A 26,926-nucleotide genomic window follows, 5' to 3' on the forward strand; every position below is an offset into this window, starting at 1 on the left:
CTCCCTAACACCATACACAAAAAGAAACTCGAAATGGATTAGAGACCTAAATGTAAGACCGGACACTATAAAAGTCTTAGAGGAAAACATAGGAAGAACACTCTTTGACATAAATCACAGCAAGATCTGTTTTGATACACCTCCTAGAGTAACGGAAATAAAAACCAAAATAAACAAATGGGACCTAATGAAACTTCAAAGCTTTTGCACAGCAAAGGAAACCATGAACAAGACGAATAGACAACCCTCAGAATGGGTTGTCTCCTTGCAAATGAATCAACGGACAAAGGATTAATCTCCAAAATATATAAACAGCTCATGCAGCTCAATATTAAAAAAACAAACAACCCAATCCAAAAATGGACAGAAGACCTAAATAGACATTTCTCCAAAGAAGACATACAGATGGCCAAGAAGCTCATGAAAAGCTGCTCAACATCACTAATTATTAGAGAAATGCAAATCAAAACTACAATGAGGTATCACCTCACACCAGTTAGAATGGGCATCATCAGAAAATCTACAAACAACAAATGCTGGAGAGGGTGTGGAGAAAAGGGAACCCTCTTGCACTGTTGGTGGGAACGTAAATTGATACAGCCACTATGGAGAACAGTACGGAGGTTCCTTAAAGAAGTAATAATAGAATTACTATATGACCCAGCAATCCCACTACTGGGCATATACCCAGAGAAAACCATAATTCAAAAAGACACATACGGGGCTTCCCTGGTGGCGCGGTGGTTGAGAGTCCGCCTGCCGATGCAGGGGACGTGGGTTCGTGCCCGGTCCGGGAAGATCCCACATGCCGCGGAGCGGCTGGGCCCGTGAGCCATGGCCACTGAGCCTGCGTGTCCGGAGCCTGTGCTCTGCAACCGGAGAGGCCACAGCAGTGAGAGGCCCGCGTACCGCAAAAAAAGAAAAAATAAATAAATAAATAAATAAAGACACATGCACCCCAGTGTTCACTGCAGCAGTATTTATAATAGCCAGGTCATGGAAGCAACCTAAATGCCCATCGACAGACGAATGGATAAAGAAGTTGTGGTACATATATACAATGGACTATTACTCAGCCAGAAAAAGGAACAAAACTGGTTCATTTGTAGAGATGTGGATCCATCTAGAGACTGTCATACAGAGTGAAGTCAGAAAGAGAAAAACAAATATCGTATATTAACACATATATGTGGAATCTAGAAAATGGTGCAGATGAACCGGTTTGCAGAGCAGAAATTGAGACATGGAAGTAGAGAAAAAAACGAATGGACACCAAGGGTGGAAAGTGGTGGAGGGTGGGGGTTGTGGTGGGATGAATTGGGAGATTGGGATTGACATGTATACACTGATGTGCTTAAAATGGATGACTAACAAGAAAAAAAAAATTCAAACTATTCACTCAAAAATGGGTGCATTTTTTTGCATATAAGTTACACCTCAAAGCTGTAAAAACGTTACCTTTGGGGTGATGCAAGTGCTGTAAGATTAGAGCAGATATTATGGAGATGGTTGCACAACTCTGCAAACATACCAAAAATCACTGAATTGTACATTTTAAACCTGTAAAATATATCTCAATAGAGCTTTTTGTTTTAAAGTTAACTTTATTTGCATTTGCTTTTTTGGGTGCATCAGCTAGTAATGAACAGTAGTAGCTCAGGGGCTTAATGCATAAGACAGGAGAGTTAATTTAAATCCTAGAGTCTGAGCTAAGATGGTTTTTACATTTTTTTTTCTTTTTTTTTTTTTTTTGCGGTATGTGGGCCTCTCACTGTTGTGGCCTCTCCCATTGCGGAGCACAGGCTCCGGACGCGCAGGCTCAGCGCGGCCATGGCTCACGGGCCCAGCCGCTCCGAGGCATGTGGGATCCTCCCAGACCGGGGCACGAACCCGTGTCCCCTGCATCGGCAGGCGGACTCTCAACCACTGCGCCACCAGGGAAGCCCGGTTTTTACATTTTTTAAAAGTGTTGTTTAAAAAGAAGAATATGCAACAGAGACTGTACGTGGCCCACAAAGTCTAAAATATTTACTATCTGGTCCTATACAAAAAAGATTGCTGATCCCTGATTTAAACTAACTTACTTGTGACTAGCAAAGTTAATCAAAGGAAGCTTTAAGACAGAGAGGGCGAGAAAAAAAAAAAGAAAAGGCAGAAACACCAGCAGCGTTTGTGACTGGGGCGAAGGAGATGCCAATTACAAAAGAGAAATTCATTTATACTGCTCCTTCGGAGTGAACTGTGTAGCGGCAGTGAGTGAATTTGTGTGCCCTTGAACATGGAAAGATGAATGGACAGCAGGGGCATCCACTCCCAGGAGGATGCTGAAGGGGATGCTGGTGTCAAAAAAGGCCACCCTAACCAGAACAGCACTGGACACATACCCTCACCCAGCTGAAAGCAATTCTCCTCTTCCATGACATCACTTCCCCCTCTCCATTAGGTCCCTCCCATCACCCTACTACCTCTCTCTCCATTTACAACCAAATTCCTCAAAGGGCTGACTGTATACCACAGTCATTCTCTCCCATTCTTCTCCCCCCATTCTACTTGGCCCCCCACCAATCTAGCTTTCCACTCCACCAAACTGCTCCAGTCAAGATCACTAACGAAATCCATGTTACTAAATCCAATGGCTATTTTCCCTCCTTCTCCTGGATCTACCAGCAGCACTTGATGGTCAATCACACCTTCCTCCCAGAAACATTTTCTTCACTTGGATTCCAGAATACTACACTTTCCTGGTTTTCCTCCTACCTCTAACAATGCTTTCTGTCTCCTTTGCTGGTTTTTCCTCACCTCCCCCCTCAGCAGCCTGACCCCTAAATAGTGAACACAGTCTTCCTCTAAATAGTGACTTCAGTCTTTGACTTCTCATTGTCTACACTCTCTTCCCAGTCTGCACTTTCCTTCAGTCTCATGGCTTTAAATACTCTCTATATACTAACAACCCCCAAACTGACATCTCCAGCCCTCACCTATCCTCTGTGTTGCACTCTTCCACATCCAAAAGCCTATTGCATGCTGTAAACATGTCCAAGAGCAAACTCCTGACCTTCCTCCAAAATCTGCTCCTCCCAAGGTCTGTTCCACTTCAATAAATGGCAACTCTATCCTTAGAGTTTTCAACAAAGAGGAAACATAACTGTCCAATAAACATACAAAAAGATATTCAACACTACCTATTAGGAAGATAAAATTAAAACAAAGAGATACCATTTCATACTCATTAGATTTGCAAAAATTTTAGTCTGATGATCCCCATGTGTTTACAAGAAAGTGGAAAAAGAGAATTTCTCAACTGAGGAAAATTCCTCCCCCCAAAAAAACATGAAGCAGAAGAAAACTCTAACTGTATACTCTAAACAGAATTAAATATATCCAAAAGCATTTAGGAATATATATTTTAAAAAACTCACCTTGAATCAGAAATTTAAAAACTACGAACAGAAACATACCAAAAAAACATAGTGATATGACAGAAAAGAAAAATAATCAAACTAAGGGGAAAGAATGGGAGAAAAAGACTAAATTTTCTCAGAAGTGAATAATAAATTACAAGGTGCCCAGGGGAAAATAAACTCAAAAGAAATGATGCAGCCACTTTGCAAAACAGTCTGGCAGTTCCTTAAAAAATTAAACGTAGAGTTACCATATGACCCAGCAATTCAAATCCTAGGTATATACCCCAAAGAAATAAAAATATATGTCTGCATAAAAACTCGTACACAAATGCTCATAACAGCATTATTCACAAGAGCCAAAATGCAGAAACAACTCAAATGTTCATTGAGAGATGAATGAATAAACAAAATGTAGTATCCCTGTACAATGGAATATTATCTGGCCATAAAAAGGAATGAAGTACTGACACACAGTCAAACAGGGATGAACCTTGAAATCATTATGCTAAGGGAAAGAAGCTAGTTGCAAAAGACCACATATTGTATGATTGCTTTATATGAAACGTCCAGAATAGGCAAATCCATAGAGACAGAAAGTAGACTGGTGGTTGCCTAGGTGCGGTGGGGGGAGGGGGGCATTGGGGGGAGTGGGCACAGCGTTTCTTTTTGGTGGGATGAATATGTTCTAAAACTAGACTGTGATGATGGTTACACAACTCTGTGAATATACTAAAAACCACTGAATTGTAGACTTTTAAATGGGTGAATTGTGTGGTATGTTAATTATATCTCAGTAAAGCTGTTACCAAAAAAAAGAAAAATCAACTGAGAGATCCCATACTAAATGTGAGTTCAGCATTTACAAATGCAAAGAATTGCCCAGGAAAGCCCTTACAACAAAGACGCCACACTGGCAGCACAGAACGGGACCAAGTTAGAGCCCACAGAACAAGAGGGCGATCAGCAGTTCAGAGGAAGCCAGACCTCAGGAGAGCAGGGCATGGCTTATTCTCCCAGCCACAGTGGCTGGATGCTGTCACACTTCCTCAGTAGTGAGGAGCTGGAAGTGGATACAGAACCCCACTGTTGCCTACCATTATTCTACTTTGCCTTCACGGATGAAATGTATTTCTCTCACACACAGAACAGGCTAAATAAACAGGGGAGTAAGGGCATTTTAAAAGGTGTAAGTACAAAGGTTAACCATTAGAACAAAAATAAAAACCTTCCTCTTTTTAAAATAAAAGAGCAAAAACTACACCTCATAGCAAAAAGAAATAGCAAATATAACAAAATACACATGATTATAAAATATTACGATAGACCAAATATATCAGTCCTAACAATAAATGTGGTGGGCTTATTAACTCATCTACTAATATAAACAGGTACAATTTGGCTCACAAAACAAGGAGTTGTATAAAAAACATATCTAAAACAAAGTGATTGTGAAAAGTTAAAAATAAAAGGATGGCCAAATTATACAAGGCAAATGGAAACAAAGAGAGCAGGGGTGGCAAACCTAGAATCAGGCAAAGCACAATTCAAGCCCCAAAGCATTCATCATGCCAAAGAAAGACACTTTTTAATGCTAAAAGCCACAATCCTCGATGAAGAGAGAACAAATAAAAATACACATATTTACATGAATATAACAGTGCAACCACCTTTATGAAGCAAAAACTACAACAGATGCAAGGAGACACAGATAGAAACACTAATAATAGGAGACTTTCATATACCACTCTCAGTGGTGTATTAGACAGATTAGGTAAGCCAAAAATGAGATAGAAGATCTAAACAGCATAATCAACAGGGTAAATCTTAAGGATATTTATCAAACTCTACACTCTGATACTAGAGAATACTCTTCTGAAGTGCCCACACCACATCACCAAAAATAATCATATATTAGGTCACAAAGGAAACATCAGTAACCTCCACATAATAGAACTATTACAAGCAATACTCTCTGATCATAATGCAATAAAACTAGAATTTACTAATAAAAACAAAAAAGAGAAATTCCACCTAGAAATTTTAAAACCTCTTATTAAACAACTCCTGGGTACTCTAAGGTAAATTTTTAAAGAAATAATGACAATAAAAGCACTACATATCAGATTCTATGGGATGCATTTAAAGCAGTGATCAAAGGAAAATTCATTGCACTAAACATATTTATCAATAAAAATGAAAGAATAAAAGTAAATAAATTTATTTCCAAGGTAAAAAAAAAGAAACTAAAAAATAACAAAGCACAAGGAAGGAAACAACAAAAACAAAAGTAGAGGAAGAGAATAGGAAACTAGATCTAAGTAATAATTCAAAATTCTGTAGTTTTTGGAAAAATTAAAATGGATAAACCACTAAATAACTTATATAACTTGCCTAGGAAAAAAGAGAGAAAGCACAAATATACAAAATAAGAAAGAGCAAAGGGAAAATAACCATTGAAATAGAAGAAAAATTTTGAATCGTAAGAGATTATATCCAATAAATTTAAAAGCCCAGATGTAAGAGATAATTTGTTAGAAAAATAGAGATTACTAAAACTGACTGCATTAAAACGCTTAAACGGACCAACTTCCATAAAAGAAACAGAGAAAGTTATTAAGGAAATATCCCATAAAAAAGCATCAGGCCCAGATCGTTTCACAGGGGAATTCTACCAAACCTTCAAACATCAGATTGCCTCAATGCTCTATACATTATTCCAGAGCTGATATATCACTAGAAGGATCAAGCCTACAGAAACATCAACCTTTCAAGGAGATGAACCAGCCAAGAAGACTGAGAAAGAACATCCTCTGAGGAAGGAGGGAACCCCAGAGCATAGAAGGATGTTTCAAGAAAGGAGACTTTTGGGCTTCCCTGGTGGCGCAGTGGTTGAGAGTCCGCCTGCCGATGCAGGGGACATGGCTTCGTGCCATGTCCGGTCCGGGAAGATCCCACATGCCGCGGAGCGGCTGGGCCCGTGAGCCATGGCCGCTGAGCCTGCGCGTATGGAGCCTGTGCTCCACAACAGGAGAGGCCACAGCAGTGAGAGGCCCGCGTACCGCAAAAAAAAAAAAAAAAAAAAGTAGAAGACTTTTATGGCAACAGCTGCATAGAGACCCAATAAAAGAAATGAAAAGTGTTAATACATGGCTCGAGGACTAAGTGGAAGGTAAGGAAACTGACAAAGCCAATTAATACCAACGCCTTCTAACAAGTTTGTCTGGCATGGGAGGAGAGAAACTGGGTTGCAGCTGGGTGACAGGGGTCTAGGGAAGACGTTTTGAAATGGGAGCAACTTGAGCAGGTTTAATGTTGATAAGGGAGACTATGTGCATGGCATTGGGGACATAATGTAGAATGACAGTCATAGTAGGAATGAGTCTAGGTCCAATTAGTTCAATGTTTCCTTTGATTCCTAATATCAACTCCAGATAATGTAGTCAACCTCTCCCAATATTACACATTTACATATTACCTTCTTCAAAGGTCCAGATTGAATTTTTATCAGCGGTCACATTTTATGTTAATTTGGCAAACATTGCTGAGTGCCAGTGACTGCTAGAGGCAAGCCACACAAAGTTGGAAGAGTCCTAGTTTCTTCGCTAGAGAAGCTCAGTCTTCACTAGCTAAGAAGGATCACATGAGTATCAGTACTTCCTAGTTCACTGTTTTGCAAACACTATCTCAAGCCTTTAATCCTCAGAAGCCTATGAGGAAGCTGGAATTACCTCCATTTCACAGGTGAAGAAACCAATCCTCATAAAAGTTAACCAACCTGCCCCAAGAGAAAGACGTAAAATCAGCATCCAGGTTCTCAGACTCCAGTACTAACACTTCCCCACCTTGCAACTCCTACCTTCATAAAGATGACTCTGAAGAGACTGCCTGGTCATTTGCGTAGATGCTCGGTCAGCAGAATTGGACTTTAGCACACTTGAGAATAGTTGACATCCTGCAACACATCTAAAATTGCCATCTAAATTTGGAAAGCAGCTTTTATGCTCCCTAGCTGCCTGGATATTCTGTAGCCTGTAGGGCACAAAGACTATGTTTTATTTATCATTGATCCCAAGGACTGTGTTTTATTTAGCTTTTTATCTGTCCCCCTCAGCTTTATGTATAGTGCCTTTAAATATTTTCTCCTTCAACATGTGTGGATTCATTCATTCACCTAATTTCATAACTCTGATATCATTTTCAATATAATCTAGGGCAGCATTATAATACTTCAAACTTAAGGGGTGAAAGAGTGGGGGCAAAGGGTATCACAGAACAGCTTTTTTTGTGTGTGTGGTACGCGGGACTCTCACTGTTGTGGCCTCTCCCGTTGCAGAGCACAGGCTCCGGACGCGCAGGCTCAGCGGCCATGGCTCACAGGCCCAGCCGCTCCGTGGCACGTGGGATCTTCCCGGACCGGGGCACGAACCCGTGTCCCCTGAATCGGCAGGCAGACTCTCAATCACTGCGCCACCAGGGAAGCCCAGAACAGCTTTCTGAATTCAGAAATTTACATTAAAAAATCAAGATGCTTACGTGCTCTGAAATGTTTACAAGATGGCAATAATCAGCAATGAGACAAAGTATGTTTAAATATACTCTCCACAGATGTCTCATTTGACCCTTAAAATCACCCTGTAAGAAAGGTAAGGCAAAGGCACTATAATCTCTAATTCAGAGTTGAGGAAATAGTCCCTTTTGAAAAGGTAAGTGACATGTTCAAGGTAATCAGATATACTGGAATTCAAGGAAGCCCTGACTTCAAATCTGTTCACTTTATAATGCCTTTGCCCCACTTAGATAACCCTTCTTTACTAAACTGGTAAAGGTGAAATAGAAGATGAGAAACCAAACTGCCATCAACAAATAAGAAGGAAAAAAAAAAAAAAGAGGTGATAGCCAGAGAAGGATACCTGTACTTGGTTGGAAAAGAATATAAGTGGCCCCAAAGTGTTCTTATAGAAATCCTTTAAATGTTGCCTTTTGCTAGGGTGGGGAAAAGGACACTCACAGATTGTTGGTGGGAGTGCAAAATAGCACATCCTTTCCAGAGGGAAATTCACATTAAAAAACCCAACAATTCTATCATCTAGGAATGTACACTAAGGAAGTAATCATGGACATGCAGGTTTTACAATTCACCAACAATGTGTTTAAGTAGTGAAAAACTGAGAATAAAAAAACCGACTAAATAAATTACTGCAGCCAAATAATGGCATGCTACGTAGCCAGGAAAAGAAAAACAGTTACCAAAAAGAATCCACTTTAGAAAAATTCATGCATTCGTCTCTGCATGGAAAAAGACTGGAGGGGCATCCTCAGTGTAACTATATTCACAATGGATACTTGAATGGTGAAAGAGTGCACCTTCTTCACCGTGGTTTTGCATATTTTAGAAATTTTGTATATAAATATGACTAAATGTTTCTAATCAGACATTTTAAAAGCTTCTGGGGAGGGTGTGCAAGGGCAGGGCTTTCAAATGAACATTTTAGCAGCCATTTTAAAAAATACCACATGAAAAAATAAAGCATTCTATACCGTTATCATTAAAACACCATTGAAAAATAAAGCACTCACCATGAATCCACATCAAAACCTTTTCTTTTCAAATTCCAGTCTTTCATTCGTACCAGTTCGCATACAGAAATACGTTAAAAAGGTTGCCTGGCCAGAAGTATGAGAGACTTTCTTGATTTCTACCTGTAGTTTTTACTTTGTTCCAGAAAAGAAAAGCAGTCACCTAAGAGGCAGCTCGAGAAGCACCTCGGCAGGAAAATATTTGGGAGGATAAGTTTCTCTCACGTTTCTTTCCCTCCCGACCTACCGACAGGACAATCCTGACAGTGGCCGGCCCAGTTTCCTAATACACCCTAAAGAAGCACAGGAGATGCGCCAATTTGCAGTATACGTTTCTAAAAAGACAAGTTTTACTTTACAATGCAGGATAAAGAGCAGCCTTCACTACTCATTCTGGACGTTACCGGAGAAGATGCCGCTGCGCGGCAGGAGAGCCTCCTGAGAAGGACAAAGCGGGGGCTCCTCGGCTCGGGTCCCGCAGGCGATGCGTCCGGAGCCGCCTCTGGGAAAAGGGCACCGTCCCTGGACACCGCCCCGCCCTCCCCCCGGCTCCATGACAAGACACTCCAAATCGCCGGGGACAGAAGCCTGCGGACAATGGGCGAGGATCGGGGGCCTCGGCAGCAGGTGCCCGGGTCGCCACGTCTAAAATAAGGCACCGGTCCGGTGGCCAGAGGCAGGGGCAGGGGAGCAGTCCCCCGAGATCCCGAGCTGGGCCTCCGCATCCTCCCCGCCGCCCCACCCGCCACCCAAGAACCGCCCCTCCCATGCGACGGACACGCCCTCCCCGCAGGCCGGGACCTCCTCGCGCTGCCCGCCCCCCAGGGCCGCTCACCCGACCGAGAAGTTCCAGCAGCAGCCGCCGCCGCCGCCGCCGCCGCCGCCCCCGAACCCTCAGGCCTCGTCCCTCACACGGCCGCCGCCTCACACAGGAGCCGCACCACAGCTCCCGCAGCTGGGCCACGGGACCCGGAACCACTTCCTTCCGGAACCGCCTCGCCCCGCCCCCTGTCCTAGCCACGCCCACTGCCCGCTGCCCAGCGCGGAGCCCGCTTTCCCACCGACCTCTGCTCTCAACTCTTTCCCAGCGAGGGTTGCCCCGCCCGGGAGGCTCCGGCCAAGAGCGCCTGCGCCCTCTGTCGGCCGTTCCCACCTCTGCCTCTCTGTCCAGGGCGCATGCGCCATCTGCCGCCCGCCCGCCCGCCGGGAAGGAAAGAACACACACAGGGCGTACTGGTCCATGGATCCTCGGGGTTAAGGGTCAGAGATCGGAGTTCACCCCTCAGTCAGAGGCAGGAGCTTGGTGCCGTGGGCCTTCCAGCGTTGTGCAGATGAGCGGAGCAGATACGCCACAGCGTTCCGGCCCCTGGCTTGTCCCTCAAAGCCCTTCCAGAGCCAGCCTACCTGAACCTGCAAGGCTGTGGCCTCTCTCCTACCTACTCAATCTCTAACTATTCCCCATGGCCTCAAATCAAGCTTGTACCCAGAAAAAAAAACCTCCCCTCTGTACCTCCCAAATAGGTTAATGGTACCAACATCCCTCCACCGTGCAGTTCAAAATACTGACTCATTTTTACCTGCTCTTTTGATTTCTCTCCTCCCACACTCCATCCATCACCCCAAAGGTAGCATATCCTCACTCTTGGAGCTTTCTCACTTGACACTTTGATGTTCTTTTTACCCCTCGCAAGATTTCTCTTTCAGGGTCCACCCCATCTGGTGGACCTTCTACCCTCCCTTGTCACTGTCGTCTACTGACTGCATTAGTTTTCCTCTCCATCTGAATTACTGCCATCATCCTGATGAAACCAACACCCATGACTAAACCATGTTTCCTTAACTTCCTCGGTCCAGATGACTTTACCTCTATTCTACTTAATCCACACATTCCCAGGTACCCATTCTATAAAATCTAGACATCCATCGCTTTATACTGCTTCATGGCTAAAACCTTAAGTTTACCAACCCCATTTATTTGGACTCAATTCTCATCCTCGTAGTCCTATCTCTCCCTTAGTCCCAATATACTTGTTCTTCAAAAACCACAGAGCTCTCACATCCCCTGAACCTTCTACCGGACTGAAGCCCATGGCCTTTGACTTCAACCACTCTTGTAAGCAGAGCCCCTTGAATTGCCCTTTGATACGTCCCAACATCAAACCACCACCTTGAAACACTCCAGTTATCTGCATTTTCCATACCCACGTCTATGTTTCCAAGCACTACTTGGGAGGAAAAAACCACACAACTATAATAGAATGATACCACTACAAATTTATGGAGACTCACCGCAGTGGACAGCCTTGGTGCCTCTTAGGAATCCTTTTACGTGACCACTCTCATTTCCAGTAATTGCTGTTACTAACCCTTACCACTCTCTTTAAGCCACATACCAGTGATCATTTCCCTCTCTTCATACATGATTTTTGCTTCCTGTTTTGCAGAGAGAAATTCCCCAGCATAGTATATGAGGCCTTTGATTATCTGGTTCATACTTACCCCTCTAACTTCTCTCCTCTTTGCGCTCAATGCCCTGGCTATACTGAAATGTTTGCTGTTTAAGATGAATACTCCATTGCACATATTATCCCTTCTGTCTGGTTAAAAGGTGTGGGACCTTTTAATCTGCTTCAGTTCAGGAAGGTTTTCTTCCATTCTACTTTCAAGAATTGTTTTTGCTCCATCTGTTCTGGTCTCTCTTTTAGGAAGAGCAATTATTTGTGGTAAACGTCTGTTTTATCGTTTTCATCTGTTTACCGTTTTTCAGCATTCTGGTAGACCTCCAATCTGCTTTCAATGTTACCGATAAGATTTCCAAAAGCATTATTTCTGCCTCTGTTTTTACTCAATTTCTATTATTGATAATTTTGTTTCCTTCCGTCATTTCCTTCTCTCCCCCCCACCCCATCCTTCTCTTTCAACTCATCCTATTGACTTTCCATCTCACCGTTTCATTTCCTTATGAATTTCTGGTCTGGTTTTATAGAAAGCCTACCTTCTTGCAAAAGGATGGTAAACTGGTCATAAAATTCCTCTTTTGGATTCCGTAGTCATTCATTTTCATAAGTATGCTCTTCTTTCTCTTCCACGATTAGGTTTTATATTTCACAAATATATATATATATATATATATATATATATATATATACATACATACACACACATATATAATGAAGTATACAAATATATATATATATGTGTGTATATATATATATATATCAATACATTCTCTTGCTTCATCTTTGAACAAGGTGATTTTTGTTCAGACTTATTACTGGTTAATAATAAGCACAAGGAGATGGCCCTCGCCCTATATATGCTGCTTCTGTGGACAGAGAGGTTAAGTAGTTTGCATAAGGTTTCATAGCTCTTGATTATGTATATGAATAGCACACACACATACAGAGGCAGAACAAGCCTAAGAGAAATGAAATATTATCTGCCTTTCCATTTATTTTTTCTTTGATTTTCATGCAAATCCAAACCTGCTCTAGAATGCCAAGTATGCTTAATACAAGGGCTCTATATTAGTAAGAATAAATTACGCTATGATAACGAACCCCAAATCTCAGTGGCTTATAGCAACGAATGCTTATTTTTCACTTATATTTCAAGTCCATCATGGGTCAGCTTGGTTCTTCTGTCTGGGAACCAGGGTGAAGAAATTGATGCTATCTGAGACATTACTGGTGTCATACCAGAAGAAAAGGAGCAACAGTGGGACCATACATTGGATCTTAAAGCTTCTGCTTTAAAGCTGAATCAGAAATTCTGGGGGTGGGGCCCAGCATAGTTTCAACAAGCCCTCCAGGAGATTCTGAAGCATGCTCAAGTTTGAGAACCACTTCTCTATGGCTTGTATTCCCTGTAAACCAGAAGATGGACGTAGAGACTTGATAAAATTGAGTAGTTTTTAAAGTACTAATTCTTAAACCAGAAAAAAAAAAGTCATATTAAAAGAGAGAGCAAGAGAGAGAGAGAATGAATATCATGCTTTGATACAGACTTAGATCAAGTGCCTATTGTCATTTTTTGGAGGGACACTGTTTTCTGGGGAAACCTGCCAGCTGCCCTGATATGTATCTCCAGCCATCCTTCTGTATAGCTTTCTTTTTTAAATGCTGATGTGAGAATAAGATAATTAGGAAGAAGTAGGACGAATAGCTTTCTCATCCCTTGACAATGCTGTTGGCCCAGATTTTTCTCATAGTTTTTGTCTAGATGGTTTGTATTGTGTTGGTCATGGCTTCAGCATCTACATTAGTGTTTATAAGTCAGGACTGACAGACCAGGTGAATTTTCTCTTTCCTTAAGTATCTGACTTTGGCTATGTTGCTTAATACTGTCAGTGAAATTTGATGTATAATGCTTAGCTGGCCCTGATCCCTCCTCTTTTTCTTCCATCCCGTGATACGGGCACTTTTTTGTGGTCACTGTCCTTTCTCTACCTTTACTTTTTAAAGGGCTTTGTCAACAGTGGAGCACAGACAGAAATGATTTATATTATTTGGAAGAAAATGTTTTTAGACAGCCTTATGCTGCAGATTCCTTTTTGCTCATTCTAGTCACTGCCTTTATGTCTGTTTTCCTACCGAGATGGAGGACAAATTCCTAAGCAAGATTTGGTAGCTGCTACCAGCCCTCTGGTTCCATAAATTATTTCTGATGAACTCTTTTGTAATGCAATATGTGAAGCAGCTTGGCCCTGGTCTGAAAGCAATACAATATTTGTGGTTTCAAAACAAGGTGTCACAAGTCAGCAACTATTTTGAAAAAAACTTTTTTTGATTGATGTGAACTACCTACATTGATGCAAGGCAAAAAAGGAATGGTGAGGTTAGGTTTAAAACTTAATCTTACTGCAAAATAAGATTAATTGTTTAAAAGTTCATTACTCACCTTATTTAAATCTTTAGTGTTCCCCCGGAAGCTCTTGCCCGGATCCTTGATGGATTCAGTTCACATATCTTTTCTACCATAAGCAGGTCTGGTTTTGTGTCCCGGCACAACCCAGACACCAGTTCAAAAGTCAATGAGCTCTCAAACCTTTCATCTGCCTGATAAATTTGCTTTGTTTAACTCCATATTTGTTAGGTACTCCACAACTTCTTCTTAAATGTTCATACCAATTTTCACTCTCCCTTAGACTGGTAGGGAAAGAAAACATAATGGACCCTGTGGTAGATTTCATAATAATACAGTCAAAATATTTATTGCTCCTCTCTTCCCAGGCCCTCTACTTGAAAATTGAAAATGACAAATGTGGATCCCACTATATTTCCATTGGACGGCTCTGGTCTCAGCCAGTCATGGCATAGCAGAGACAACTAACTAGCCACCAAATTATTGGGTTGGCCAAAAAGTTTGTTCTGGTTTTTCCGTAAGAGCTTATGGAAAAACCCAAACGAACTTTTTGGCCAACCCAGTACTGGTGCTCTCCCTTACACAGAATAGTACTATCCCTGGTAAGAAACAAAGCAGCCAGGGACTATACTTCCCAGCATCCCTTGCATCTAAGTGGGGCCACGTGACTAGTTCTTATCAATGAAATGTGAGTGGAAATGATACGTGTCCCTTAGAGGCCAGGGTGGTTGGAAAGCAGTGTGTCTTCTCCATCCTCTTTCCCTATTCTGTCAGCTTAATGCAGAAAAACATGACAAAATTGGAAGATGAGGGAGCTACAGGATGGAAGGGGCCTAGTCCCTGAATTACCACTCAAAAGAGAGTTGTAATAAAGGATATCTGGGGCTTCCCTGATGGTGCAGTGGTTGTCCCCTGCCGATGCAGGGGACACGGGTTCGTGCCCCGGTCCGGGAAGATCCCACGTGCCGCGGAGCGGCTGGGCCCGTGAGCCATGGCCGATGAGCCTGCGCGTCCAGAGCCCGTCCTCCGCAACGGGAGAGGCCACAGCAGTGGGAGGCCCGCGTACCGCAAAAATAAATAAATAAATAAATAAAATAAATAAAGGATATCTGTTTTGGACTTCACAGGAGGGAGAAAAAAGTTCTATTGTATTTGGGACATTGTGCATCTTGCGGGGAGGGTGGGGTTGTTATAGAAGCCAGCATTACCTTCACTAATACACGCGGTCATCTCCTTCCCTTTGGCCAGTGATTAGCTTAGGGGTCGGTATAAGACCTAGTACTGGCCAATGAGAAGCAGAAATCTTCTGGGAGCTTCCGGGAAAGAGTTTCCTCCCTGATAGAAGGAGGGAGCAGTAGAAAGGGCAGCCTGCCACTAACTTTTTCACAACTTTGACACAGCGGCATTGAGGATGGGATGCTGGTGCCATAGCAGCCTTCCTAAGAGGCAAGAAACTCAAAAAAGTGCTGCCCCAGAATCCTGATGTCATTTAGCTGTCTTCGGAGCTTCTTACATATTATGTGTGATTCCTGAATAACCTTAATATTGAAGCTACTTTGCGTCGTGTATAGTGGAATGATCAAAACTAGTACACTTATTCTCAATTTTTAAAATTTCATTCAGCAAAGATTTATTGTGGGGCTCGTCTGTGGCGGGTGCCATTCTAGGTGCTGAGGATCCAATGCAAAGACAAAAACCAGGATCCCTGAGACTGTCATCTCATGATAGAATGTGGGTCTGGCAGAAGGATATGTAGATCAGAGGCCATGGATTTGAATCCAAAACTTTTCTCGGTAACAACGGTGTTTACTCACTCACAAATATTTACTGAATACCTGTGTTAGGTAGTAGGAATATGGCAGCCCTGCTGTCAGGAGGCTTACAGTGAGGGAGATAGACAAGACATTACTCCAAGAATCACACGAATAAATGTCTCATCACAAACTGTAATAATATGAAAGTGTATAACAGCAAACCTGACCTCATCACCCATCACAACTGCAAATAAGAACTTGTTAAATTATTTGTCTACTGTCGCTCTTCCCTGCTAGACTATGGGCTCCAGGAAGGTGGGGACAATATCTGGTCTCGTTCTCTGCTCTATCCTCATCCTTAGCAAACTGTTTGGCACAGAGTAGGGAGTAGGTATTCACACATAAGTGCTTAATGAGTGAGCATTTATGACACGGCTTTCCTCCTGGATGAGGGGAAAAAAACTATCCTGCCAACTGTCCATGTTCCCAGACGGAGGGTGCAGGTATTCTGCTGGAACTGAGCAATAGACAGACCAAATCCCCTCAGCAGAAGATGCCCAGGGATTTGCAAAATCAGCAACAACTGCTGGCGAGGGAAGCTGGGTGAGCTCAATTGGGAAACCTGCAAATATAACTAGGAGATGTGTCGACTGGCAAGAGCCTCTAGGGGATAAGCCTGTGTGATTTCCCAGGCAGGAACTTGGAAGTATGGTGGGCCAGGGCAAGCACAGGCTCCAAAGGAAACCTTGGGTTTGGAGCCCAGCTGCGTACTTCCTGGCTGTACATGACGGGACTTCACCTGTCTTGGCCCTCATGGTAAAGTGAACATGGCAACAGCGCTGCTTATCTCAGAAAGCCCTTCTGAAGGCTAAGGGAGAGAATACGTGGAAAGCTCTTAGCACACTGCCTAGCTGGCTCGGGTCCGGTTCTCCAGGAACAGGCTCTGAGACCAGTTAGCACACAGGAGGGGCATGGGGAGTGCTGGGGGAGGGGGGCAGGGGAGTGAAGGAAGCAGCAGCCAGAACTTGGGCTGCAATACGTTCTCAACAAAGGCCTCCGGTGAACCCACAGGGAGCTCTGAAGCTGGGACAACCCTTCTGAGTTGTCCTACCTTGAGGCAAGGGTCTTCATATACCTGAGCAATCCAGTCAGGATCCAGCCTATCCATAGGCTGTCCAAGTGAGGGGATTTAACCTTGGTGAGGCAGCCTCCTTCAGTCAAGGGCAATTCTTAGAAAGGAACTCCACCAACAAACCTCAGCAAACTGTACCTCCAGCATCTGGAAGGAGACATCCAGAAAGACAAACACCTCAGTCCTAAAAGGGAGGGCCGTGTAGGTGGCACACCATGACATCCGTGACACTAGCATTTAATATGAACCTTTAAAGCCATTAGAGCAGCTGCTTAAACTTTCCCAAAGCTTGCTGAGGACTTAAGGCATCCTCACTGTCAAAGTACAACTTCGCAAAGGTTAAAAGCCTAATAGCGACGTAAATGTACAGTGAGCAGGTGGCAAAAGGATTCTCTTCAGCTAAAGGTCACTGAGACCCTGCGGATTCAAGAGAAACTACTGCCCTCCTTTGACTACCTAGAACAATTTAAATTGTTGCTGTTTTCTCTTGACCAGAAAAGAGTTATTAGCAGAAATAAATTTTATCTAAGTGCCTCCATCTATATGGCAGGACAAACATCTAATTATTGATACCAAACAGCTGCTCTTCTTATCATTCTTTGGGCGACGCTCCTGTCCTGGGAAGCCCCCAGCCGCTATCCCACTCCTCAGCTCGGATGGCACAGAGACCTCAGTTTACCTTTCTGTCTTCGAACCTTTCATAAATGTGGGGTCTCTGACCCTCTCATGTATGTGGAGTTCCCATATAGATGAAATTAAATTTGACTTTCTCCTGTTAGTCTGTCTCACGTCGATTTAATTCTTAGATCAGCCAGAAGAAGCTGCTAAGGGTAGAGGTAAATTTTCTTCCTCCCCGACTGTGTTTAACTCATTAACAAACAGGATGACAAAGCCGGATCAAGGGAGGATACAGAACCGATTGTGACACACACTTGGATGTAAGTATACACACAGCAACACACACATGTACTTAGTGGAGCAAAGAATGCTGGAGAAGACTGCAAAGTTAGATACAAAATTGCTTAGTGCTCTACAGGGACAAACAGGAATAACCTGTGGAGGTAGCTTTTCTATAGGACAAAAGTCATCCGCAACTTTCTGTCTACAAGTGAATAACTCTGGAGACTGGGTTCTAGGTCACAGCACGCAGGCAGTCATAGGAAGTCACATCCCCTGAGACTCAGTGGCTCCTTGGGCTGCTTTGTTGAGACCATGCTGTCACAGGGCTTTGTAAGGGCACACTGTTATCTTTCGGCCTTATTTCCACGTTCTGGATAATTTCTTACCATTGGTGAACGCTGAACACCTCATACCAGCCATCGGAGCTGTCACCATACAGGGGTGGCCCCTGAGAAGCTTCCAGAAGGCCAGTTCCACTGAGCAGACGGCAGTCGCTTCTTTCCTCCCAGTGATGCCAGCAAGATTCAGTTTGTTCTAAAACAACCATGAAGACCCACTGCGGGGGCTGCATTCAACCCCACAAGCTCTTCGAACATCTACTCTGCGGGACCTAGTGCCTTCCTAGCTATCACCTCTGTAGTGACAACTTTCTGATTGTCTCAGAGATAAGCCTGCACGCGCTACTAGGAAAATGCGGTTCAAAGACAAGTACAACCAACAGAGAGCTGTGGGCTCTGATTCGAAAACAAAGTTCCTTTAAGCAAAAGTTTAATTCCTTGGGACTCTATTCCTTACATTTTGCATTTCGTGAGATGGGGAAAGCTTGCCTTAATGCTTTCTTGGAAGTCCAGAAGGCTGGCTGCTTTAGACCTTGCCCCTAGCACTCAACCATCCCTCAGGGCCAACCAGAAGAATGAAACTTGGCATTTCCTAACTACTGCACAGAAACTTCTCACTTACTTACCACGGAGCTGAAGGCGCTCACCACTCCATGTCTCTCATCGGCCTAAAAGGCCCACGTTGGGCATCTGATAGAAAGCCCATGTTTGGCATCTGATCCAGTATTTATGCACACAGAATGTGAAACAACACAAAACAGCCGGCGTGGACTGAGTTAGATAAACACCACCCTAATTTGGCCTGTTGGAGACTAGGGGGAAAAGGGGAGCAAGTGGTTTAGGGGATACTATTTTCAAATCCCACGGTCTTGCTTCCAGGTACGATGGGGACTTGAACCAACAGTAAAGCCAAGCTCTGCTGCTGTGAGTAGACATATGGATAATAACCCTTGCAAAAGCGAGCTCAGATGAAAAGGTTCTAGAATTAGATAGTGGTGATGGTTGCATGACTGTGAAGAAATCAAAGACAGAGTTGTATACTTTAAAAGGAAGGAATTTTTATGGTATGTGAATGATATCTCAATAGTTTTTTTAAATAAAAAGAACCAGAACTACAATTCTCCATGGGGCTTCTGGCCCTTCTCCACTATAAGCACCTGCTCTAGCAAAACACTTCTGCTCTCAGGGGCAGGAGAGCCTGTCAGCGCCCCTGGGGCACCAAAGCTGTGGCCCCAGGGTCAACCCCAGCTCTGCCAAGTTCCAGCTGTGTGTCCTTGGGAAAGTAACCCTCTCCTACCTACCTCACATCCTGGACAAGTCTCAGGACCACCTCGCGTACAGCAGGATCTCAGGACGTGCTGACTGTTAAGGTTCATTCCTGCAGGAGAAGCTTAAACCATGGCGAGTAGAGGCCACTGCTTCCCACCTCCTGAGATCACAGCATATCCCGAGGAGGGGGAGGCATCAGTTGGAGGTCTTTGGAGGCTCGTGTCTAAATTTCCCCGACTTAAACCCTGAACCATAATTGGCACCCACACCTTGGACCCCGCTCCTGACTTTATCATTTCCTCACTAACTTCTGGGTCCTCACCCCCAGCCCATCAGAGACACTGAACTTGGCTGACCCTCAGGAGACACTAAACCACGTGCTCTCTCTCTCCAGGAACAAATGATCAACCCACCCCGGTCCCATCATGCACTAAATTCTCACCTCTCTTGGATGTGTCACTGATCTCTATTTCTACTCCAAATTCTATTTCTCTATCAGACTACACTGTTTTAGGGAGTTCCCTCGTGGCCTAATGGTTAGGATTCCGTGCTTTCACTGCCGTGGCCTGGGTTCAATCCCTGGTCGGGGAACTGAGATCCCGCAAGCTGCGGGGCAAGGCCAAAAAAAAAAACCACTATACTGTTTTAATTATGGAAGTTTTACCATTTATTTGACTGTTTGTTGGGGGAAGCCTCCCTTTTAAAAAACTCACTCTAGAAGTTTCTTAGCTTTGTATTCATTTTCTTACATGAACTGTACAATTACACCTTTTTTTTTTTTTGGTCACACAGCACAGCTTTTGGGATCTTAGTTCCCTGACCAGGGATCAAACTTGGGCCCTCAGCAGTGAAAGCACTGAGTCTAACCACTGGACTGCCAGGGAATTCCCTGTACAGTTATATTTTCAAGTTGCAAAACAGAAATCCCATGGAGTGGAACTTCATTTAATTTACACAAATGTGAGGGTGGGTCACCTACTCTTCTTCGGGTGTGTAGGTTTTCCCATTCAGGGGGCATGGCATGTCTTTCCATTTACATTTATTCTAATGTCCCCTGGTCAAGTTTTAGACGAAGCTTGTTCTTTCTAGGAATTTTATGAGTTTTTTAGGATCCATTTTTCTGTTAACTTTTAATGTGTAAGAAAACTATTGATTTTTCTTCACTTAGTGGTTAGTTCCCCTGTGGAACTATTCTGAGTTCCCCAGTTGTTTCTCATGGATTCCCCACAAAAAGACTATCTGTAAAATTTTCTCTTTTCTAATGTTCCTAAGAGCTCTCGCTCCATTTTCTTATATAATTGCGCTTCCTGAGTGATGCTCAAGAGTGGATGGGTATAACAACTCTAGAAACAAGCTAGTTCTTTACACTTGCTTTCCAAATGAAAACAAATTACAAAAGCATTTGACTAATAGGAAACCTGTATATATTAAGAAAAATTTAGAATGTTCACAAAGTAGAAATTGCTCTTAGGAGTGACTAGACGTCACTACGACCCTCTGGCCAGAGCTCATGATGACAGAAGCTACTTATAATGCTGCTGTCAAAGGCCAGCACATGGAAAAAATGAGGACGTCCACTCGTGTGCCCTCACCAGAGGCTTTGTCATCAGAGCTGGGGAGAGCTGCGTTAACTGGGCCCTCGGCTTTGGAGGTGGCAGCCCAGCAGTTACCACAAGGATCCGACATCCCCATTCCAGTCCTGGCCCTCCTGTCTCCTGGTCTTGGCTGGTATTGTCTCCCAGGCAGTAGACAGGCCATGATTTAGATACAAAAAGAAAGTTGGTGTGGGTTTCAGCTTACTGGAAAACAGGGGTCACCATTCTCATTATAATTTTGTTGAAATGCCAGATTGCTCTATGGAATGTTTTTGGAGATTACACTAAGGTTAACTGCATCTTAGCTAGCTAGCAATCCCTCGCATCAGTGGTATGAAAGTACAGCAACTTTACTATACTTACAAGTTCATCATGTCCTGGGACAGCTCATCACTGAAGCTTATTTCCACAGTTGGTTTCACTTGGAACTGGCAATAGAGGAATTTTAATGAGTTAGACAGGGAAAGGACACCCACACAGGATTTTTAATTTTTTTTTCCAAATAGGTTTTCAAAAATCTGGTATCTGGTTTGGTTTCAGCACATTTTTTTTTATCGAGCCTACAGAAGCAAACAAAGTACTAACACACCATCAGACTCTTCAATGAAAATGTATTTCACGGTAACACAAGGTACACATCGTGCAAATGAGGCATCACCAGGATCACAATGGTGCTGTGAGGTACAACAGATTGCAAGAAAACAGACATTTAGCAAAACAGGGCTATAAGAAAGATGGCAAGGCGTTTTTTGGAAAGTCAGACCATGCTATCATTTTCTATGTGCTTGTCATAAAAGGGATTTTCCCCCGATGTTCATCAAGATCTATGGCACTGTATTATTGGAGGCATGTATTTTATTTAGTATATACACACACAAACGTACACAGTTTCCATACCTAATACAGTCTTACACTGTAGCTGGTTTTAAGAGCACATGAACAAGATTACTATGGAGACTTTTTTGTATCTCCTGGTTGCAAACCTCAGTCAGAATTATGGATCTTTCCAAACTCTTTATTGTACAAGACAAAAAAAGAAGGTTTCAAAGAAGAAAAGGTTATTTTAATCTGAAAGTCACGTTTCACCACAAGAAATGAAGAAAACACATTATTATATGGCACAAAACGTGTAAAGTATACATTCTACCGTCATTTGTCCCCCGCCCAGATGTTTTTATGTTCAAGCCTGTTAAAGTGACATATTAGGTCCAGTTCAGGGGCCCCTGTCTCAGAGCACTATGCTTTTCATTTGTACCTGGTTTTATTAGAGTTGAGTAAACAAACAAACAAAAGCCCCAAGACCCAAGAGAAAAACAACAGCTACAACATGAAAAGCAACCACCTGGGCAGGAGGTGCACGATTCATTCAGTCCAGAAGCCACTTGAGGGTCTGGAGTGACTACAGCTTGGAGGATTTCAGGTACAACATGAAAAGGTCCTTGGAGATTCAGATGCCCAAGTCTGGAGGAATATGCCTAAGGGAGCAGACGGCCTTCCACGCTGTTCAATGGCTCCCTTACTCAGCCAGACTCACTCCACTAGCCGCCCAAGGAGCAATGGGAGGCAACATATTCTGCAGGTGGCTAAGTTTAATAATAAAACACAGCTTCTTGATAGTAACTTCCAACAAAGAAACCCCAGAGATGGGGGAAATGTTCCAGAATTTCTTCTCCTTCTAAACACAGACAGGGAGATATGCAACCCAAGTTTTCAGTATATGTTTAAGTAGAGTCTGGGTAAATGTCTAGAATATTTACAAGAAAAGACATCTAAATGTTTATATGCTCCAAGTCTGGGGATAAGAATGGTTATAAGGTGACTTTCCAAGCCGAAATCACACGGGTTATTCAGAGGATCACTATGATAATAAGAGTACAGGAAGTGCTTTATCAGCAGCTGAAGCTCATAAATAGAAATGTAACATGGAACTCTGCTAAAGCCTGACAAGGCCAACGTCTCAAGGATCTACTGAGAGTAGCCAGCGTTTGACATACTAAGTAGGAATACAGTTACATTTTGATTTAATAGTTTGGAATCCAGCGGTTAAGGACGACAGAAGCTTCTTCAGAGGGCCGGCAGCTCAGATTTGACTACCAGCAGCTTCATGGGTTCTCCAAACGCCACCTGTGGCAATTCAAAACCAAAATCGGGTGAAACCAACGGAGAGACAGTATTTTGCAAGTTGTAGCATCTATTCTCTCTCACTGAAATGATCACAGTGTGGGACTTTCTACCTTCTTGGTAATTGCATTTTCCTTGGCTTATAGAGTCTCTCAACGGAAGTGCTGCAGCATTTTGTGTAGGACTATTCTTTTAGGGGATCAAATTTTCTTTCGCGGGACTGTCCTAAAACCTGCAGGACGTTTAATGTCACAAATCCCAGTGCTGCCTCCAGCCACTGTGACAGCCACCCCCAACACCTTTCCAAACACATTTCCAGCAGGGGCGTTGCCACCTCTGGCTGAGAAGAATTTGATAACTAGAGTTATATGACAGATGAAAATACACAAGCAGTATGAATACAATTATTTAGCCAAGATTGTTCTTGGACAAGGATCTTGCACTTCTTTTAGTTAGAAATGTAGGAAATAGATTTGAGAAGCCATGAACACTCTTCTAAGTTTTGTGGATTTTCTGGTCCTTGACTGATAGCGAGGTCAGTGAACCAAAGGGTGCAAGGTATGCTAATAACAAGAGAAATCTCTTACTAAATATTAATCCATGTAACTGTCAGGGAAAGAGAATGCTCAGGTGAATTTTTTAAAGTGTCCAAGAAGGCAGCCGCTCTTCCAAACCAGGGATATGGTTTATTCTAAAAACTGCCCGTCACGCATTCCCTCTCATGTGTGAAAGGACCACAACCGCTTCCCCAAGGGCCAAGAGAAGCAAACTCCAAAATGCACTGTCTACAGCCAACAGCTGAGGTCAGGTAGAAATAAGTATGCGAGACACTGTGACCTCGGCCGTGTGGCCTCCCCAACCTGTTTCCTCATTTGAGAAATAGAAAGGTTGGACTAAATCATATCAGTTATTGAAGTTCTGTTATAGGAGTGGAATATCATAAAAAATAAGGTGACTGAGATAATGCTGAGAATAGAAAAATGTCAGTCTAAAATGGGAGGAGCAATTGGAATTAAGTTATGAAAGTATTTGATGACAGATTCTAATTATGTTTTTCATCATTCAAAAATAAGCCCCGGGCTTCCCGGGTGGCGCAGTGGTTGAGAGTCCGCCTGCCGATGCAGGGGACATGGGTTCGTGCCCCGGTCCGGGAGGATCCCACATGCCACGGAGCGGCTGGGCCCGTGAGTCACGGCCGCTGAGCCTGCGCGTCCAGAGCCTGTGCTCTGCGACGGGAGAGGCCACGGCAGTGAGAAGCCCGCGTACCGCAAAAAAAAAAAAAAAAAAAAAAAAAAAAAAAAAAAAAAAAGCCCCAAACAAGTAAATCCAATGTGAGGTGAGTATAACTAAGTACACACAAATCCAGTGTTTATAACCCATAGATATATCTTACTCAAACAAGAAGCTTCTAGAAGCACTTCGGCAAGAAAAAAAGGCCAAAGGCGGGGAACGCTTCAGGGCACAAACTTCAGTTCTTCCCCCCCTTACTCCTTCAGGTATGATCCAAGAACAGAGGAAGTCAACAGGACAGCAAACCATTTAGCCCAACACTCACCAATGTATACAAGTGATTCTAGATAGGATGTGGGATGTCACTGAATAAAACCAGGGGGGAAATTCATTTTATTAACACTACTTTGCACCACTATTACAGCATTCTCTCATTGTCTGTAAAAAGTTGCTACTTGAGACAGATGGCTGGTCAAACTTTTAGCCAGTGCTTCTACACGCACCACCCCCCGGCCCCGAACAGCAGGGGTGGGCACGCTGGGGTGGCGCAGAAAGCTCTTAGATGAGGATTCACTTGAAATCCATCTCAGTTCTTGTACATACCATGAGTCCACATTTGTTTGCTTTTTGTAAAAATAAAACTGACTAGGAGGCTGAGTGACGTTTATCTCACCTTCACAAACCCCAGCTGGAGAGTTACAGATTTAGACTATCATCAAAAGACTGTACCTTTCATTAAAGAGATGTTGTATTTGTCAACAGAAGGTGTTCAGAGTATTTTCTTGGCCAGGACTGTTAAATCCTTCGATCAGGTTTTTGTTACAGTCATCCAGGCTGAGATTTTCACTGGATCTCTTGGGGAAAATGGGGGGGCCAGTGAAATCTAAGAGATCTTGAAGTGCTCGGGCATTACCAGTTCCATTTTGGTCCAGAGATACCCCAGGAATCATTTCACTCACTGGTGAAAATTCTGGGATAGAGATAAGCTCTTCTTTTGAAACAGGACTGGAGGGGGAGGGGGAGAGAGGGAGGGAGAGAGAGAGATGGAGAGATAGACAAACTATTAATTCTATTTGTCATGTTTTGTTATACTACTCTTCTTTTCTAGAGAAGACGGATGTAGAGCCAGAGCTTGTGTGTAACACATTATAAAAGATACAAGTTAGAAAAAAAAAAAAAGATACAAGTTAGTTTAAGTCTGAGACACTGACAGAAGGGAAGCGGATTTGAGACAGGAGGGAAGGGGGCAGGGCACAACCTTTAAAACAATGACATAGCCTTTGAGGATACAAAAACTGGTTAGAACCGATCAGACCCAAGATGGTGGAAGATTCGACTTCCCTTAGACCCTGAGCCTCATTATACCCTCATTATAATGCATTAGCATATGCTAAAGGACAACCCACAGGCGCCATGAGAGTTCTGAGGCTGACCATAAAAGGCCAAAATGTAGGCAGAGGCCCAATTCCTGGAAATCCCCGCCCCCTCTCCAAAAGAGTTGGAATAATCCTCACAATTGTTAGCGAATGAAATTACCCAGCCCATAAAAACCAACCACGCCATATTTCAGGGTCACTCTCGCCTTTTGAGACTGACCGTATTCTGTCTATGGAACGTGCATCTCCCAGGGCCTCTCACCTTCTGAGACGGCCTGCACTCTGTCTCTGGAGTGTGTATCTCCCTAAATAAACTGGCTTTCCCACTTACTTCTTGGGGCAGAGCCCCCTTGTCTGCCCGCTTGTATCCCTCACAAGCATTCTATATTAATAAATCTACTTCTTGCCTATCACTTTGCCTCTCGCTGAATTCCTTCTGCGCTGAGACATGAAGAACCTGAGCTTCATTAAGTCCCGAGACCAGGTGTGCGATTTCAATTAAAAGACAGTGGGTTTGAGTCCCAGCCCGTGGGTTCAAGTCCCATCAGGGGTGTGTGGTTTCAGATTGAGCAGGGCTGCGAAGGCCAAGCTCACGCTGCCCATGGGAAGAAAGTAAAAACCCGCAGGCACCAGCGCACTACTACAGAGAAGCCAAGCACTTCCGAAACCCTTAAAATGGGAAACGCAAACAGAGCCAATGCCAGAAGCTGAAAGTGAGCTGAAGGGCGGGGGGCGGGGGCGGGGGGGGTGTGTCTAATCACCACGGGGTGCCTTGGTGCAGCCTCTCTCTAGCAGCACCGCCTCTGGGGAGCAGCTTTCCCTCCCCAGACCTCACTTTCCTCGCTGCAAAATGCAATCAACAAGCGTTTCTCCCCCCAGGCGACCACGTGGGGAAGACTTTGCCGGAGCCACCTGGAGGCCATGCTCAGGCCCGGAACGTCGTTAGCAAGGACCCCCCGCCACCCACCCGGCCACCTGCAGAGCCGATCTCTCCCACAGCACCCTCGCTAAAGTGAGACTTCCACTCCCCCGCCCCTCCCCCTCCCCCCCCCAACACCGCGGGCCTTGTCTCTCTCTCTCTCTCTCTCTCTCTCCTCTCCCTAGAGGTGGAAGGAGGAAGTTTCGTAGCGTGTCAACCAGAGGCCGAGCTCAGATAAGTGGTGGGCTGGGATCTGAGGTCCCCTCACCAGGAGTCTCTTGGAACAGCCAGAGTAGGGCTGCTGTCAGGTTTGTCTGGTTTTTTTTCTTCCTCCGTAAGAGCTTAGAGAAGAATCTAGAAAAACGAGTTGAACTGCAGAAGCTCAGATGATCTGTCTCCCTCACACTGAGCCTAGTTAAGGGGCGGCAGCTGACCTGACGCCACTTCT

At 43.8% G+C, this 26,926-nt stretch overlaps 2 protein-coding genes across 23 annotated transcripts in view; both read right to left on the minus strand.

The window, feature by feature from the left end:
* Positions 1 to 9,957, minus strand: part of BCLAF3 (BCLAF1 and THRAP3 family member 3) — a 66,644-nt gene extending 56,687 nt beyond the window's left edge. For 3 of the 22 annotated variants that reach the window (XM_032619649.1, XM_032619644.1, XM_032619647.1), the window contains exons 1-2: positions 7,261 to 7,781; positions 7,133 to 7,179 (exon numbers count right to left, since the gene is read on the minus strand). Coding sequence is in view for 1 of the 22 variants with exons in the window: in XM_032619662.1 (XP_032475553.1) it covers positions 7,133 to 7,179; positions 7,261 to 7,433; positions 8,982 to 9,028 (267 nt within the window). In the remaining 21 variants the exon portion in view is untranslated. Of the gene's footprint in view, positions 1 to 720; positions 745 to 7,132; positions 7,180 to 7,260; positions 7,784 to 8,981; positions 9,709 to 9,816 lie in introns of those variants that run through there. The other 19 variants (XR_004348056.1, XM_032619657.1, XM_032619653.1 and 16 more) reach the window with 13 other exon arrangements.
* An 11,469-nt stretch (positions 9,958 to 21,426) lies between these two features.
* Positions 21,427 to 26,926, minus strand: part of MAP7D2 (MAP7 domain containing 2) — a 107,555-nt gene continuing 102,055 nt past the window's right edge. Inside the window, exons 16-17 of the mRNA XM_032620874.1 lie at positions 24,913 to 25,188; positions 21,427 to 22,956 (exon numbers count right to left, since the gene is read on the minus strand). Coding sequence (XP_032476765.1) covers positions 24,939 to 25,188 — 250 coding nt within the window. The 3' untranslated portion in view covers positions 21,427 to 22,956; positions 24,913 to 24,938. The remainder of the gene's footprint in view (positions 22,957 to 24,912; positions 25,189 to 26,926) is intronic.

This window comes from Phocoena sinus, chromosome X, assembly GCF_008692025.1.
Source record: "Phocoena sinus isolate mPhoSin1 chromosome X, mPhoSin1.pri, whole genome shotgun sequence".
Taxonomy (NCBI): domain Eukaryota; kingdom Metazoa; phylum Chordata; class Mammalia; order Artiodactyla; family Phocoenidae; genus Phocoena; species Phocoena sinus.